Raw genomic sequence first — 19,019 nt, 5'->3', positions numbered from 1 at the left:
CTAGCTGCCAGACGGTTCCTTCTACAAGGCTTGCTGAATCAATAGCTGGAAAAACACAGTAGAGAGACATTCAGTAAATAGAGGCATGTATTATTCAGCACACCCACTGCCTGCAGGCTGGACAAGGCACACAATTACAGAATTGTGTCACAGGCAGGGACAGTGCCACAGCAAAGCTCCTGCCACAGTGTCATACAGTACATTACATCTCTTACTCTTAGGCTATGTACACAAAACAACTTTTTTTTTTATGGCCATCATTTTTAAGGAGTAAATATGGTCGTATTTTTACTCTAAATGACAGGCTTACAAAAATATGGCTAAAAAAGATGTTGTGTGAACACTTTTAGTTAAATGCAGCAAATATAAGGCGATTTAGGCATATATCCATGGTGTCAGTTTCCAGATCACATAAGCAGTGTATACATACCTTCTGTGCAGCTGTGAGATTCAGTATTTCACTCTTTGTCTCTTCCGTCCCACTCTCCGGCCATAACGGTATATTCAGGCTGCTGCGTCCTCCAGAATGATTGAAAGCCAGAGGAGGTGGGGTTGGCCTGAAGATACAGCCGTCGTCCGAAGAGCGGAATGGCCGATCACATACAGTAGCAGCACAGAAGGTATGTATGCACTGCGTGTGTGCTCTGGAAAATGACTGCATGGATATAGGCAAATCCGTGCTTTAAGTTTACGTGGCCGCATGAAAGATTCAAGGATCGTTCGTACAACCCAGCCGCTCGATTAAGAATTCTGTTTGAAGGCACGGCAAACAAGCACTCATCTTGCTGATCGATGCCCTTTGCAGCTGCCCGCGGCTTAGAAATCTGTCACTTTAAAAGGGCCGTTAGCCTCAAGAAGAACTTTTAAGCAACTGAGGATGTAAATACATGTGTGCATCCATGTGCAGATCTTAACCGCACTGTAAGGCCCTGTTCACAATATGTCTATGGCTGATATTTGCAGGTTTAAAAAAATATATATATTATATATTTATTTTTCAGTTTTTCAGATGTTTTACATAACAAGTGTATGTTTTTTGATGGGTGGAAATGGCAATTAATAAAACTGTTTTCCGGCCACAGCCAAATGAAAAAAAAAATATATAATTTAAGCATTATGACCATAAAATGTGTGTGCACTGAAGGATGTTTTCCTCTACAACTTAACAGATGCAAAAAAAACAAAACAAGAAAATAAATTTACAGTAAAATAGCCCTAATTCACCAAAATTATGGTAAACTCATCAAAAACATCAAAAATTGTGAACACACTGTGTTAGTACAGTAGCATCATGATGTAAACAATTTCAATGTTCCCTGCATCATAATGAATGCTGATGCCAGTATCTGAGATCCAGCCCCTTAGGCTGTGTTCACATATGAGGGTTTTGTAGCTTTTTTCCAGCAAACTGCGCATATGCAATAAAATAGCACCATACAAAAATGTGATATTACTGCAAATGCACAAGTCTTGGCAAAATAATGGTGAAACCGTAGCAAAAACAACAAAAATGATATGTGCGAACACAACCTCACATCTGTAGTTGATTCACATTAACAACCCCACTGATCAGATGATAACTGACAAAGTTCGGGAAAGACCAGCAAAAGTGCTGACAGCACTTATTTGCTCCTCTATGTTGCCCCGTGTAATAGGGGCTTAACTAGTTATGTGACCAATGACAAGGAACTAATAAGAGTCATCAGAAAATATTTTGATTGGTTGGAGTCTGGGTGTTCAGATCCCCTGAAAAGTTTACAGAGTCTCTCTCCTCCAACAACCCTGAGATTGCAGGGACACTTCTACTGGCTCTGCCTAACAATTGGTTGGGGTCTGAACATACAAACCCCGACTCATCTCTACGACAAGTCAAAAGTTTTTAAAGTGACAGACACTATCAGTAGGGACTGTTGGAAAGAAATATAGGATGGCAGGATTAGACCTTTCAGGATTTGTTTTGGCTGTTACTATGGAGACACTAGAAACAAGGTGCTATCTGCAGAATCTGTTTTGTAATTAATTTTAAAGGACAGATTGATACATCCCCTCTCTTTTGTATCCCCTCTTGTGTTTGGCTCAGAAACCTGCATCGAAAACTAACACTTAGGGTATAAACCCACACACCGTATACACAGCGTATTTACTGCTGCGATACGCAGCAAATACGCAGCAAACATGCAGCAAATACGCAGCAGATTAGATCTAAATAACTGAACACAGCATCAAATCTGTACCAACAAATCTGCTGCGTATTTGCTGTGTATTTGTTGCGTATCTGCTGTGTGGGTTTGTACCCCAAGGCTGACTTCACACTGCGTTTTTGCAGTCTGTTTAACGTATAAGTTTTATTTAAAAAAATATATATATATATGAAAAAACTCATACAATTGTGTGCAATCTGTTTGGATCTGTTTTACCATTGACTTCCTTTAAAAAAAAAAAAAATTATATATATATTTATTCTCTCAAAACGATGCATTTTTTCCTTTTTTTTTAGCATACACAAAAACCATGGTTGACCAAGTTTTTGTGCACATTAAAAGTAACCATTTAAAAATGGATACGTTAAACAGATTGCAAAAATGCCGTGTGTACCAAGCCTCAGGCTAGGTTTACGCCGAATATTTGGTCAGTATTTGTAGCAACAAAACAGGAGTGGAACTGACAGGGCACAATTATAATGGGAAGATTTGCACAGTTTCTGTGTTTTCATCCCATTCCTGGTTTGGGTTGAAAAAAAGACTGTCCGAAAATCCTGATGGAAATACTATGCGTGAACATAGCCTAAAAACTGCATGTGTGATCCCATAGTAATGAAAAGATTTTCATCTCTACCACTCTTTGGACCCTCTGCTATGGTTAGCTTTTTAAATGTTGATTTAAAATGGTAACATCTGCTGTGTAAGGGTATGTTCACACACTATTAGAATGACAAAGTTTTTTTATGGAAAGCCATTATTTGCCAACAAATAACGGCCACAAACCCTGTAACAAAATAACGCTTGTTTTTTACAGTTATGACGGCTGTCCAATAAAAATGGCCATCATTTTAACAATGTGTAAATGTGGCCTAAAATGGGTGTAATACTGCTGCATGTTTTTCTATGCCTGAACTGAAAGAATCATACATCCCTATGATACTGTAATAAATAGCAATGATCGAACCCCAACTCTCGGCATTTGATTACCAGTGGCTGAAGTTGTTGGATGCAGCCCTAAAGCTGCCTAGAAAACATGGATACTGCCATAGGCTGTTTCCATGTTTTCCAGGCCTCCATAGGGCTTCATCCAACTTCTAATGTTGACAGCTGGGGTTCAGAAAAAACCCGAACGCACTCAAAGTTCACTCTACTCATAAGTACAACAGGCTTAGTAAATCATAAGACAGTCAACGTTGCACACCAGCGGTATCTGTTGTAATATCATTAAACAACAGAAAGAAAAAGTCAATTGGGAACACAGACACTCGGCATTTAAGTCCCAGCACCTGAAGAAAATGGAGGCTGCCCGAGGTGGCCTGGAAAACATGGATACAGCCGGACATTTTTCCAATGTTTGCTCATCACTATATAGGATTTGATAACTAGGCTTGCTATGAAATAGTTATCCATCTCCTTCCCCCCAGCCTTTCTAGGAACTTACAAAGGGTATGCTGGGTTTGTGGTCCAATTTCTAGCTGGCCCTATATCATGTCCTGTAATACTATACACAGTTGGAGAGAGAATTAAATAAAACCTCTCAGTATAATTAGACAGGGAATGGAGAGAAAGGAACGGACTCCCATAATAATGGAGATCCTCTCTGATAAACAATGCAAGTCTGATACAAAGTTACTTATGTTTTCTGTGGGCACATGAGCTATGGCCGGTGTACAGAGATTCCTGGGGATCAGTATTTGGACCCTATAACTTTATAGAAAACTGCTCATAACACAAACCCATAATATCTGAGCAGTCACTGCGCCAAACTCTACGCATATACAGCCACAGATGTGTGCAGAATGCCTATCCTGTGCCACACAAATTCTCAGACATGGCACAGGGGGGGGGGCACAGCATCCATATGTGTCAGATGATGAGTGATGGCACTGCACTGTGGTAAGAGGGGCTGGCAGCGTTCATGAGATACATATACATGCACACACAGCAGATCAGGACACAGAAGAGCACAGCCCCTACCTTGATCCTCTCCACACTGGCCTCCAGCTTCAGCTGCTCCACCATTCTCTGCATGTAGCCCAGGCTGGAGTTCGAAGACATGTCTACCCAGATGAGTTCTATCCTACTTCTCCACAGATACTTCTCTGATGCCAGGACAGGAAATGATCTCACAAGCAGCTAAACTAACAGTCACTAGCAGCCCTCCTCTCCTACCCATCCAGAGCACAGAAGCTGCTTCCAAACTAAGGATGGAAAAAGATTTGGATTAGAACGCCACCTAGTGGCAGTAATAGGTTAAAGATCTTCTTTTGATAATCACCTAGTACCACACACAGGGAACACAAGTATATAAAGCCTGAATATAAAATACTTTTTATTTTAATATAAAATAAACTTGTTTGCTTGTTTTTGTCTTTAGCAGAATCAAATGCCTCTTCCCCATCAGCAATTTGACACATTTGTAACTCCTCAGTGTCCTCACCTCCTGAGAGATATAACTAATTTCTTTGTTTGAATTACATTATTCTGAACTGTATAACTTCGATTTTTTTTTGGTCCACATAGCTGTTAATGACCTATGCATAGCACTGATCAGATAGATTGGTGCTCTGCTGGTAAAGCCTGCCTCAAGCCACTATGGCTATGACTGCCATAGTAACCAATTGGAACCCAGTGACTGTGTGATACATGTCAGTGTACCCTTTGCATGTCGTGATTGCTATTGATCATGGTGGTTGCAGACAGGTGTCTGCTGTAACATACAGCCATCACCCACCACATATGATGTCAGCTCAGCTACTGAGGTCGCTGTATATGCAACAGTGGCCGAGCTGTGGTACAAAGGCGTATCTACGGTGGGGTCAACTATGTCACAAAACTTAGAAAGTGCATTGCAATCGTATCCCACCACCAGGGGTGTAGCTGGGATTCATGGGGCCCCATAGCAAGAAACTGGACGGAGCCCCATGAATCCTGTACGTCCGTCTGTCCCCGTCCCCCTAACATGACCTGGCGCAGTCCCAAGGCACTGGCCAGTAGCTGGGAGAACGGTAGGTGTGTCCTCCCCATGCGCAATATTTATCAACATTTTCACCTGGAATAGGCCAAATGCAGAAAATCTATGCCAGCTTTGAGCTAGCTAAAAAATGCTTTCATCTGCTGCACAGCAGCCTCTGCTACACTGGATGTATCAAAAGGTGTGCGCCTCCTGTTAAAACCAGCGGCGCAAAACTAGGATTAACATTGATGAATGTGTCGCTAATTTTACAAGTCTTAAAAGGAACCTGTCGTCCTCCCCCACCCCCCGTGCCGGGGCAGAGCCTGGCCGACCCCCTGCTAGAGACCCTTATGCTTATCCCTGTGCACTTAGTCCCCCTCCTGGAGCCGCTCCCGCCGCCGAGATATCACCGTCGGAAGCCCGACATGCGCGCATCAGAGATGAGTCCGGCGCTCATAGAGAATGAAGACCCATACATCGGCATACACTGTGTCAGCAGCACTCTCTGATGTGGGCCAGTCAGAGCTAGTTAGTGGACTAGATGTGGCCCGTGGGTCCTACAATGCCCAGGTCTGTACTAGATGGTAGATAGCAAGTATACAAAGGGAGTGTATTGGTGAAGCAGTATAACTGATGTCCCTTGGGGTCCTATTATATGGGCATCATTGGCAGAATTGGGCAGCTATATCCCTGTGTAATGAAGACAACGATCAACTGAGGAGCGAATCATCAGCTGATTATCATCTTTCAATAAATTTTAAAGCTCCTTTGGTGTCCTGCCTGTTCCCACGCTCACTGTAGCCGCCACTGCCACTTCTGAAGTTGTCTGTCCAGTGACAGGCCGTTTAGCCAACAGCTAACAGCAAGAGCTGCAAGGACATCGAGCTGTTTAATATGCTTGGTAAGTGAGTGCTGATCTAACAAATTGGCGGTTGCATAAAAAAAAATCAAGCCATATAGTATGGCCTATAGACATACATTTATCGTTGTCTACAATAGAACACCACTCCAGAGAGGCCCTGTTCGCATATTGTGGTAATGCCCCTCACTGGTCTGCTTGTGTAAGTGGAGTATAAGATTTGTCCATGGGACTCTTATAGTTTTCCCTCAGCGTCCACCAGCGGTACATCCTAGAATCCCCCCCCCCCTTCCCTTCTCCCTACATCCCTTTGTTGTTACGTTTTCCCCATTCCTCTCTCCTCTGTCTACACCTCCCACCAACCATTGTCCTGTGTCTTTGTCTTGTTTATTGTTTTAAAGTGACTGGCATAACTCACCCTGACGGCCTACACCAGCCAGATGTTGATTACATGGGTCCAGACAGGGTTCCGGAAGTTAATCTTGCTATGTTAAACTAAGTCTTTTCTCTGCCCTGTGTTGCCAATGTGGCTGTTTTTCTGCCTTTACTGTAAAACAAAGCTCGGCTGAGCCTTTGTATACGAAGTCCAGTCTATATTTTCATTTGTTCTTCTTCATTGTACAAATTTGTAAAAATTAATAAAAAATTACAATTATAAAAAAAAAAGATTTGTCGCCAACATTTTTGTAATATTTGTCAGTGTTCATATCTGATGCAGTAAAATGAATTAGTTTAAGGCGATGTTACAGAAATGCTGCAGAAGTGGATACATCAGGAAGGAGACTTATACCTCAACCTTTTATATTTCCTTTTCATTTTTAATCCACATCTGGCTTTGGACAGAAAATGTGCACTTTTTTTAAAGTTTGCACCTTGTGCGCCATATGTGCAAAAGGGGGGCACGGCATTGCGTTTCCTGCCCGTGCGCAAAATGAATCGGAAAGGGGCAAAAACAGGCTAAAAATCTATGCCAGCTCTGAGCTGGTGTGCATATTGGAACCTGGTGCGCAGCAGCCTCCACTACACTGGATTTATCTAGCCAGGAAAATGTAAAATCAGGGGTGAGCAAAAAAATGTTCCCCTAAAAGAATCCAGTGTCTGCACAATTTCTGCATTCTAGATTTATTGCCGCTTTTGTGCAGGACGGAGTCATTATGTGGTCGACTACGCTTTTGAGTCCTGCACAAAAGCCGTGTACGTCCCGCAAATGAGCAGAACACAGTCACATAATGACTCCGTCCTGCCCATTAAAGTCAATGTGGCCGTCGGCCACACGTCCGCATCCTTTTTTCTGATTCCTGACGTGTAGCCCGACATGTGGAGAAAAACGAGATGTGAACATACCCTAACACTGTCAGGTGGAGTCAGAGTGCTGACAGATTCCCTGTTTATCTATAGCAGGTCATTTTATATTGAAGAAACGTTGCAGATTTGTGGCAGATAGTGTTGAACGGACCTGTCAAATTGTTCGGGTTCAGCAAAGTTCTCTGTACCCGAATGCTTGGTGGTTGATTCCCGTGGCTGCAGAAGTTGGATGCCGCCATAGGCTGTATCCGTGTTTTACAGGACTCCCTGGGGCTGCATCCAACTTCTCCAGGCATGGGGAGTCAAACGCTGAGGGTTAGGCAAGTGTGCTCATCACTAATAGCAACCAATCAGAGCTCATGTTTCATTTTAAGAGTACAGTTGTGAGTGGTTGCTATGGTAAATCAGAGTTTGGGTTTAAAATGTGGTGCATTATGGATGGGAAAACTGCATGTTGTCCATAGCAACCAATCACAAGGCAGCTTTCATTTTAACCGAGGAATATAAGAAATGAGAGCTGAGCTGGGACTGGTTGCTATGGCCGCAGTTTGTATAATGCTGGGAAGCTGTGCTGACTGTAGGCTCTGTACACACACAAGCTCTGTCCTGCCATAACACGACCATGAGTGGCAGCAATGCAGCCCCGGCCACCTGCTCCATGCAGAGAGCACACACAGGACGCGGCCCCTCCCGCCCTCAGCCGCGCTGTCACCTCTGTCCAGCTACAAGTCTGCTAATAAAGTTATTGTACATGAGCGGATGATCCGGCGGCTGCTCCTCCCCGGTGTCACGTTGCAGCTGGCGGCTGCTGACATGGCGGTCCCGGGGAAGGCGGAGGGGGAAGCGGCTGCGTGCGGTGTCCCTCTCCTCCTTCCCGGGTCCTCCATGTCTCCTCGCGTTGTCTTCCTGGTCTTGGCCGTGGCTTGTCTGGCCGGGTACACGAGCGCGCTCACCGAGGGGCTCTACTGCGGCCAGCAGGTGTGCTACGATGTCCTGGGGGTGAGCAGGGAGGCCAGCAAGGCGGACATCGCCCGGGCATACCGGCAGCTGGCCAGGAAGTATCACCCGGACCGGTACCGCACGCCGGAGGACAGAGAGACGGCGCACAAGAACTTCCTGCTGGTGGCCACGGCTTATGAGACCCTGAAGGTAACGGCGCTCCCCCATAGGACGGCATAGTGTCCCCCAGCATAGGACGGCATAGTGTCCCCCAGCATAGGACGGCATAGTGTCCCCCAGCATAGGACGGCATAGTGTCCCCCAGCATAGGACGGCATAGTGTCCCCCAGCATAGGACGGCATAGTGTCCCCCAGCATAGGACGGCATAGTGTCCCCCAGCATAGGACGGCATAGTGTCCCCCAGCATAGGACGGCATAGTGTCCCCCAGCATAGGACGGCATAGTGTCCCCCAGCATAGGACGGCATAGTGTCCCCCAGCATAGGACGGCATAGTGTCCCCCAGCATAGGACGGCATAGTGTCCCCCAGCATAGGACGGCATAGTGTCCCCCAGCATAGGACGGCATAGTGTCCCCCAGCATAGGACGGCATAGTGTCCCCCAGCATAGGACGGCATAGTGTCCCCCAGCATAGGACGGCATAGTGTCCCCCAGCATAGGACGGCATAGTGTCCCCCAGCATAGGACGGCATAGTGTCCCCCAGCATAGGACGGCATAGTGTCCCCCAGCATAGGACGGCATAGTGTCCCCCAGCATAGGACGGCATAGTGTCCCCCAGCATAGGACGGCATAGTGTCCCCCAGCATAGGACGGCATAGTGTCCCCCAGCATAGGACGGCATAGTGTCCCCCAGCATAGGACGGCATAGTGTCCCCCAGCATAGGACGGCATAGTGTCCCCCAGCATAGGACGGCATAGTGTCCCCCAGCATAGGACGGCATAGTGTCCCCCAGCATAGGACGGCATAGTGTCCCCCTTCCCCAGCATAGGACGACATAGTGCCCCCCCCAGCATATGATGACAGTGTCCCCTCCCCCAGCATAGGATGACATAATGTCCCCCCAGCATAGGATGGCATAGTGTCTCCCCCCCCCCCCCCCCCAGCATAGGATGGCATAGTGTCCCCCCAGCATAGGATGGCATAGTGCCCCCCCCCCCCAGCATAGGATGACATAGTGTCCCCCCAGCATAGGATGGCATAGTGCCCCCCCCCCAGCATAGGATGACATAGGTGTCAGTGTCCCTCCAGCCCCCCAGAGACTCAGTTGCTTCTCATTGTCCATAGACATTACACTTTCTGATGCTCCATTTCCCAAGCTGTGCTTTCCAGCTGTTGCAAAGCTAAATTTCTCCGGCTGTTAGGGCATGATGGAATTCATAGTTGTACAACAGCTGGAGAGCCACAAGTTGGGGAGCAGTGATGTCATCCATACTTCATGTGACCGGCTTGTGGACAGCTGCTGCTGCTGATATGGGGGCAGGACATAAGGGTATGTTCACATATGGCAAATACGCTGCAGATTTGTTTGCCGTGTGCCATATTTACTAGAGAACTCGAAATCTGGAGAATATCTTACATGTAAACATCCCGAAGGATATGTGTGTATATACTATGTGTGAACATACCCTACAGGTTGTCAGCCGCAGCCAGGTACTGACTAGGGGTATGCCAGGTTTGTAATTATCCTTATTTGCCTCTTATGGTTCTTTTCTCTTTGGTTCTGAAAACCAAGTGCCATCTGACAAATATATAACCCGCTGACTATCTATTAAGGGGTAGAAGGATTTCCCCTTTAAGTGTATTCCCTTTCCCTTGCACTGGTTAGGGCTGACTCATTGTAGGAGTTCAGGCTCCAGTGTGCTGGCTGCATCTTATTGGTTGCTGCCTGAACTTTGTTTGTGAGCGGCACACACAGAAGAGGAAACAGGCGCTCCAGCCAAAAATGTGCAGAACAGGTCTTATGTGTCTGTACTCCAGGAGTGCGCAGCCGATCAGTTACACTTATTCCAGACACCTGTGGGCGCTGTGACTCACGCATCTGGATTAGAAAGCCTTATGGTCTATTTAGTTCTGGAGATTAATTAGAGGTGAGTGAATTTACTGTGCAAATCACTCCTTTTTAAGCAGCGGTGGTTGAATTGTTTTGTCTACAAAAGGTCGTCCCATGTACCAAGTGCTGCCATTGAATTGTTGCACTTGAAAAGCAGATGTACATTTCTAGACAAAACAGATTGACTGCCGCTGCTTAAAATTCAGATATAACCATTTGGACTGTAAGTTTGCCCATCTCTAGTGAAAATGCTTTTCCTCTTCATCTCCTCCCCCTGCCCATGATGCGCTGCTGACTCTCATCATCCACTCCTCAGTATCGCCTCTTATGTTAATACGGCAGGTCCTACAGTATGCCGCACAGCCCCGCCTCCTGTTTACGTCCCGGCCGCCCTGTCATCACACCGGGATGTAGGACCTGCCGTATTAACATAAGAGGCGGCACTGAAGCGTGGATGATGAGAGTTAGCGGTGCGTATCACGGGCGGGGGGAGGAGGTGAAGAGGAACCGCACGTGCTGGGCCCGCCTCCTGTGCTTCATCCCGGCTTAATTGCATATCCGCTCAGCGTGGAAACTAACGGCAACTGGGCAGGGAAAAGAAAAATGCTCCACACCACAGTAGTCTACATGTCAGCAGCGACAGATTGGTATGTATATCGCAATAGTACAGGTCTGATGGTACACCCTCTTTAACAAAAAGGTCATAATATAATAATAATAATATACTATAATTCATTTTGTCACCTGCAAGGATGAAGAAACCCGGAAAGATTATGACTACATGCTGGATCACCCTGAGGAGTACTACAGGCACTACTATCATTACTACAGCAGGAGACTGGCCCCCAAAGTAGATGTGAGGATAGTCATCCTGGTTACAGTGTGTGTCATCTCAATCTTTCAGGTAAGTACTGATGGTACAATCATAACTTCTTTACTGTTACTCGTACCTGTCACAGTGGAGAAAACGTCCACAAGCTGATGCAGCAGACACCGGAAGTTCGGGTTACCATGGAAACATCCCATATGTTATCAAGTTCTTTGCAGGAGCCCTCTTGTACCTCAATAGTGACTGTGCACGGAACTTGATGACTTACTGAACTTATTCCTCATTCTCAAAGAGGTACTCTGGCTGAAGTCTTTTTCTTTTAAATCAACTGGTTTCAGTAAGTTATATAGATTTGTAATTTACTTCTATTTACAAAACTCAAGTCTTCCCTTACTTATCAATGGATTCCACCAAAACAGCCAGTGCCTGCAGTAAAGTTTAATTTAAACTTTATGAAATGCGGTATACAATGGAGTGCAGTAGTGTAGAAAGCACAGGCTGGAACTTGATGATATTAGGCAGTTTGTTGTCTTGGCTTTTTAGGAAAGTTTGGCTTGTGTTTGCTTGTTGGTTTTCATGTGATTGACCAGAATTTTCTTCAGTTTTACAGTTGGAGGAGCAGCTATAATGAAGCCATTAAATACTTAGCAACAGTGCCAAAATACCGAATTCAGGCCACTGAAATCGCAAAGCAGCAAGGGCTATTAAATCGTGGAAAGGAGAAGGGGAAGAACAAGAGATCAAAAGAAGAAATTAAGGAAGAAGATGAGGAGATAATAAGGGACATTATCAAGAACAAAATAGACATAAAGGGGGGCTATCAAAAGCCCCAAATCTATGACATCCTCCTGTTTCAAATCATCATATTTCCTTATTATTTCATCAAGTATATGAGTTGGTATGCCCGGTGGGTGTATACATTCAATATAAAGGGAGAGGAGTATGGAGAAACAGAAAAACTCTACCTCATCCGCAAATACATGAAAATGTCACAGTCTCAGTTTGACAGTTTAGAAGATGAACGGAAGAAAATGTTTCTTGAGGAGGAGCTGTGGATCCGAGAGAATTATGAAGTAAGCACACTATAACTGCTAGCACAGACCAGTGATTCACAGACCAGGGACTTACTGGCTATAATGTCACTATTTCATGTCTATAATGTCACTATTTCATGTCAGCACCTTGACACTTGATGTTTCTTTTCAGTGAAGCCAATTATTTAGCTTACACAATGAACCAGTAGGGCTAATAAAAAAAAATGGCCAGTATAAGTATTAGTATAGTGAATGAATAGATAAAGGAGTGTTAGGGATGCACTTAGCCTCTGCTGGTGGAACGACTCCTTCTTCTATACTACAGGCAAACAATATAATTCTTATGTTCAAATGATTAAAATTAGAGATGAGCAAATCGCAGATTTAAGCAAAGTGAAGTGCTTTGTCTGAGCTGCACTCCACTCATCATGCTACTGGGATGTCATCACTGCTCCGCTGGATCCAATCCTGGGAAACTTCTGTTGAAAATTTTTATTAAAGTATTGTATTGCCCCCCCCAAAAGTTATACAAATTACCAATATACACTTATTACTGGAAATGCTTATAAAGTGCTCCCCCCCCCCCCCCCCCCCGAACTTACTACTGCATCAAGGCTTCACTTCCTGGATAAAATGGTGATGTCACGACCCGACTCCCAGAGCTGTGCGGGCTGTGGCTGCTGGAGAGGATGATGGCAGGGGGATGCTCAGTGCCCTGTGTCCCGCAGTGTCCCCCTGCCATCATCCTCTCCAGCAGCCACAGCCAACACAGCTCTGGGAGTCGGGTTGTGACATCACCATGTTATCCAGGAAGTGAAGCCTTGATGCAGTAGTAAGTGCAGGAAAAAAAACACTTGATAAGCATTTCCTGTAATAAGTGTATATTGGGGATTGGTATAACTTTTGGGGGGAGCAATACAATACTTGTATACAGTGCCATAATCCAGCAGTTATCCACAGAATAGGGAAGAATTAGGGGATTGGTGGAGCCCCCCTCCCCCCTTCCAACAATCATGAGAACAGAGGTCAGTGGTCTACCAAGGGAATGGAGTGCACATGCCTGGCCACCATCTATGCTTTACATAGAAAGACCCTAATTACAAAATGTGACCATATCTTGTTATTTTCAACAGATGTACAAAAAAGAGCAGGAGGAAGAAATGAAGAAAAAGATGGCTTCAGACCCCCGATGGAAGAGATACAGAAGATGGATGAAGAATGAGGGGCCAGGAAGACTGACATTTGTAGATGATTGAGAGCAACCTCTTGCTTGGTCCTTGAGATATTATTTTCATAAAATAAAATTTTTAGAGTTTTTGTGTTTGCTGCACACAGCAGTGATCCAAATCTCAGATGAAACATTTGACATACATCTTGTCCTTTTCAATTTTGATACTCTTGGGCAAGTCCAGGGCGAATGTTCACTATGAGTACACTCTGTTTCTATTACTAGAATATCTGACCAGTTATGTATAGGTTGGCTAGCGGTAACATTTAGGGAGAGGTATGGAACAAAATATGGGGACAACCCAAAACCCTGATGGCAGCAGGTCTTGTTGCTGCCATCCTACTGCCAGTAAATCTGTGTGGCTTTGCCTTACTGACCTTCATATGTAATAAGCCCATATACCCATAACCGCCAAATGATATGTCCTGGTGCTCCATCTTGAAGAGCTGTTGTCATAAACTAGCACCCTGGCTAAAGGAGTAAGCCAAATATGAGTACTGCATATTGGTACATTTTAACTCATTGTAATAAAATAAAGAACTACTTTTAATGACTACTTCAATAATGTTCCCATGCCTTGCAGAAAAATACCATCATGCTGGAATATATAGCATGGTGATCAGTGGCGTTGTAAAGGGCACTGTTACAGTCTTTTGTACTTCAGTAAGCCATGTCACATTTGGTAAAGTCGCCAAACTGGGATATACTGAAATGCTATAGAAAAAGGCTAAATCAAGACGTTATAAATGTAGTCTGTTTTTTTAGTTCTGCCGCAGTTTTTTAACCAATGCCAAAAGTGGATTCAGAAGGCATGGGAAATATAAAGGATGACTTACTATTTTAATACTAATTATATATTTTACCTGATGGAATTACTTCTGGCTTTGCCTTAAACTGCATCAAAACTTGCAGTGGTGTTTATAAAGAAAAAAAAGAAAACTGTACATGAAACCACATAGTAAGCAGGCCCAGTCTTTTGTAGGATGTCCCCAAAGACTTAAATGTATGTTTGTTTTTTAAGACATCTAGGGGGGCTTAATCTTCAAAGCACAATAAACTATAAATCCTTTGTCGAAACAATAGGTGAATTTTGTTAATGGCATTGGGGCGATTCACATTGATGAAAATATGTTAAAAAGTACTTTACTATTGTATCAGAAATGTGGCCATCCCTGTTGAGGCGGGTCATTGCTGTAGCCCTCACCCCCGTTCCAGCTGCCTGCAGGCTCCTGCAGAATGTCTCCTTATGTATATTCATAGCAGCTGTCTGTAGTAAGCAGCGCCAGAGAGTGACATCACTACAGAGGGCCACTATGAATATTCATGAGGCGTTCTGCAGGAGCAATGCCCTGAGGGCTACAGAACTGCCCCTTTGCATTTAGATGCTTAACTTACATATGAAGAAAAATATAGTTAAAAATAATGGAGCAGTGGGCCTTCTAAATAAAGGTATAGCCACACGTCTCATCATTGACCCTATCAGAATCTAGCAGCAGGTTAGATGCGTGAGGAAACAACATGAAAGGTACACTTTCAATTGGTGTAATAGTCCATAAACTTGTAAAGTGTTTCCTGCATTGGAAGAATACACACAAATACGATGGTCACCTGCTGAGTATCCTCTACTCCTTCCAATACTATTCCACTATACTCATTCCATATGCCTCCAAACCCAGATTTTCAGATTTTATGTGGAACTATTAGGGGCCATTCACATGCACAGACAGTATTCTGCGCACCAGACCTCAGAACTCCCGGTATCATCATTCATTTTATGATGCTGGAAGCTCCAAAACTGTTTAAATCTTCAGTAGGATGAATTTTTAAACAGTCTCAGAGCTCCTGGCATTATAATGAATGCTGATGCCAGGAGCTCCGGCCCACAGAATGCTGTCCACGCACAGACAGTATTTTGTGGATGTGTGAATGGACCCTAACAACCCTAGAATCTCCAAGAAACTAATGGTTTACTACAAAAGAGTAGGTGGCCTCTCTGTTCCACATCTGCTTCATTATTATAGTGCTGCCCAAAAAGGACAAATAACTGATTAATTTCCCTGATGCAGGCCCCAGGTTCCAAACACCCTACCTACCCTATTGTGGACCTCTGGTACTCTGGAGGAAGAAAAATGTTTTCTTAAATCAACAGATGTCAGAAAGTTATATCAATTTGTAAATTACTTTTATTTAAGAATCCCAAGACCTTCAGGAGCAGCTGCTTTATGACCTTCAGTAGGAAGTGGTGTGTTTTTCCAGTTTGAATCAGTGCTCTCTGCTGCCACATTGTCTGTTACAGGAACTGTCCAGAGCAGCAGCAAATCCCCATAAAAAACTCCTGCTCTGGACAGTTCCTGTCACGGACAGAGGAGGCAGCAAAGAGCACTGTATCAGACTGGAAAGAAAACTCTCAATTTCTCCCAGGCCATCAAATACTGAATTTTCACTGGTGGAATGCTAAAGACCTTAAAACACTAGTTACATTTTTCTCCTCACAACTCTCGGACATGATGAGTTCATTGAAAAATATGTTCCTCCCACATTAGAACTATAGCAGCTTCTCCACTTTATTGCCTCTTTTCTATCCCTACATGCACCTTCTTTGAACTGATCTGTCGCAATGCTCCCTTCCAGCCAGGTGCAATCTCATACCTATATTGTATGTTTAACTCTCCCCGCCAGGACACAAAACTGAAATTTAAGAAACACTGGGAACATGACCTGCGATTAACTATGTCTCTCCAGCACTGGCACCATTGTTGCATCTCCAAAGGTAGCCATCAGGTGACCTAGCTGAGGCTTTACTGATCAACAACAAACTTCCCCAATTTGTTTGCATGGTGGCAAAAATACACATTCATTCTTCAATGATTCCCATTGCACTCAATAGTAAAAACGGCTGTCTGTTTACACAATGTATAGAACAGTGGCCATCAAATTATTGTTCGTGATGTTATTTGCGGACGTTATTTTTAGTTCTTCAAACAATGATTTATTTTCTGGCCGTCATTCAACCTTTTTTCAACCTAATTCAATGTAACTTTTTAAGAGCCACACCCAAAAGGGTGTTAAAAAACGGCCAGGATTAAAGCTGAACCTGAGTACATACCAACGTATGCTAAACAACGGCTGTCATTTTGCATTTAAAATAATAGCTGTAGAAAAACCATTACGGCGCAGATCCCGGCCCGGGACAGATGCAGGGATCGCTCCTCCGCGATCACGTTGCGGGGGAGGGCGATCCTCCCACTAGACCACTGGGGACCAGGAAAAGAAGCTTTTTAAATGCAGCTGTTAACTTTGACAACTGCATTTAAAAAGCTAATTAGCGGGCATGGTCCGATCGCAGTGCCCGCCGTAGCCGCGGTTTAGAGCGGGGTCACCGTGCGGCCCCCCCTTTGAACGCCCTTAACGATGCAAGGCCCTTGGTCGTTAAGGGGTTAATGGTGCATTCACATGTACAGGATCTGCAGCAGTTTTGATGGCGTAGAGGTGATCTGCTGCAGATCCTGTACATGTGAAAGGACCCTCAGGGTGCCTTCACACGTACCGTATCGCTGCATTTTTATTGCTGCGTTTTTTACATGCGCATTTTGATTTTCAGATGATTTTCATGTAATATCGCACCAAAAACGCAGCGTTAAAAACGCAGCGATACGGTACGTGTGAAGCTACCCTAAAGGAGAAATCTTGTAAAACTAAAAAATGACAGGCAGGCAGGGGGTGCGGGATAATAATAAAGAAACTATACTCACCAGACCCCGTGCCCCTGTGCAGTTCTCTCTCCCACAGCCTCTGGAAGTCATTTTCAGTCATTTTTGACCGGGTTCTGTGTATGTTACGGCCCCCAGCTCATTTAGCTGCAATGTCACATACTTGGCTAATGGATTGTCTGCTTAGCCAGTCAATGACTGCAGCGGTGTCCATCCCCAGTCAGTGATTGGATGAGCAGGCGATCCATCAGCCGAGTACGTAACATTGCAGCTGGAGAAGCTGCAGGAGGCCGGTGGCTATTGGATAGCATTAAAGAAGAGCTACCCTATAGACAGGGGTGGAGCTGTTTCTGGGAGAAGGCTATGGGTCCATTTACACAGAAAAATTATCTGCCAAAGATTTGAAGCCAAAGCCAGGAACAGACTATAAACAGAGATCAGGTCATAAAGGAAAGCCTGAGATTTCTTCTCTTTTCAAATCCATTCCTGGCTTTGGCTTCAAATCTTTGGCAGATAATCTGTCAGATATTCTTTCTGTGTAAATGGACCCTATGTTCACACAATGTAAATATCTGTTGCGTTTTTTAACATGCATTTTGATTGGTGAACTTGTTGAGAGACTTGGGAGTTCAACAACCAAATGGCATCATAAATATCCAGGTAGGGATCCCCTCCTTCTCCATTTATTTCAACAGCTTTATTAACCCCTTAGCGACCCATGACGTATCTGATACGTCATGGTGCCGCTCGGGGTGTTCAGAGCGGGGTCCCGCCGGGACCCCGCTCTGAACGGCGCTGATCCCGGCTGACATGCGCAACCGGGCAGTGCCTCTATTAGCCGGCGCGGGTCCCGTTGCCGCGCCGGCTAATTAAGCCTCTAAGTGCAGCTGTCAAACCTGACAGCTGCATTTAGAGGCACTGCGCCGCACGTCCCTGGTGTCTAGTGGGACGGATCTCCCCCCCGCGATCGCATCCGTGATCCGTTCTTCTGCCCGTGCCGGGCCTCAGCGTCGGAATAACGCTGATCCTGGCTCTGCAATAGATTGCTATGGCCTGCAGCAGGCCATAGTAATCTATGACCGATCTAATCGATCTTTGCTGTGTATATACACAGCATTGATCTCTATGAGAGATCAGTGCTGTCTATATACAAGTCCCCCAGGGGGACTTCTAGTTACAGTAAAAAAAAAAGTAAAAAAGTGTTTTTATTAATAAAAAATCCCCTCCCCTAATAAAAGTCCAAATCACCCCCCTTTTCCCATTTTATAAATATAAATTAATAAATAAATAAATAAACATATTTAGTATCGCCGCGCGCGTAATCGCCCGAACTATTAATTAATCACATTCCTGATCTCGCACGGTAAACGGCGTCAGCGCAAAAAAATTCCAAAGTGCAAAATTGCGCATTTTTGGTTGCATCAAATCCAGAAAAAATTTAATAAAAAACGATCAAAAAGTCGTATATGCGCAATCAAGGTACCGATAGAAAGAACACATCATGGCGCAAAAAATGACACCTGACACAGCCCCATAGACCAAAGGATAAAAGCGCTATAAGCCTGGGAATGGAGCGATTTTAAGGAACGTATATTTGTTAACAATGGTTTGAATTTTTTACAGGCCATCAGATACAATATAAGTTATACATGTTATATATCATAGTAATCGTAACGACTTGAGGAACATGCATAACAAGTCAGTTTTACCATAGGACGGACGGCGTAAATGCAAAACTCTCCGAAATCAAAACAAATTCGTTTTTTTTTCAATTTGACAGCGCAAATGATTTTTTTCCGGTTTCGCAGCATATGTTATGGAAAAATAATGCCTGTCATTACAAAGTACAATTGGTTTCGCAAAAAATAAGCGCTCATATACGTCT

General features: G+C 44.4%; 2 protein-coding genes across 2 annotated transcripts in view; one reads left to right on the top strand and one right to left on the bottom strand.

Annotated features, from left to right (window-relative positions):
• GNG10 (G protein subunit gamma 10) overlaps positions 1 to 4,402 on the bottom strand; it is a 31,097-nt gene extending 26,695 nt beyond the window's left edge. The window contains exon 1 of the mRNA XM_069962138.1: positions 4,179 to 4,402. Within this exon, the coding sequence (XP_069818239.1) occupies positions 4,179 to 4,259 (81 nt within the window). The 5' untranslated portion in view covers positions 4,260 to 4,402. The remainder of the gene's footprint in view (positions 1 to 4,178) is intronic.
• A 3,663-nt stretch (positions 4,403 to 8,065) lies between these two features.
• DNAJC25 (DnaJ heat shock protein family (Hsp40) member C25) lies at positions 8,066 to 13,566 on the top strand. The gene is made up of 4 exons (XM_069962137.1): positions 8,066 to 8,470; positions 11,085 to 11,237; positions 11,765 to 12,235; positions 13,330 to 13,566. Exons 1-4 carry the CDS (start codon positions 8,081 to 8,083, stop codon positions 13,450 to 13,452), a joined length of 1,137 nt encoding a protein of 378 aa, XP_069818238.1. The 5' UTR covers positions 8,066 to 8,080; the 3' UTR covers positions 13,453 to 13,566.
• Positions 13,567 to 19,019: the final 5,453 nt, after the last annotated feature.

This window comes from Dendropsophus ebraccatus, chromosome 3, assembly GCF_027789765.1.
Source record: "Dendropsophus ebraccatus isolate aDenEbr1 chromosome 3, aDenEbr1.pat, whole genome shotgun sequence".
NCBI classification, from domain to species: domain Eukaryota; kingdom Metazoa; phylum Chordata; class Amphibia; order Anura; family Hylidae; genus Dendropsophus; species Dendropsophus ebraccatus.
This window is presented reverse-complemented; position numbering and strand designations above follow the sequence as displayed.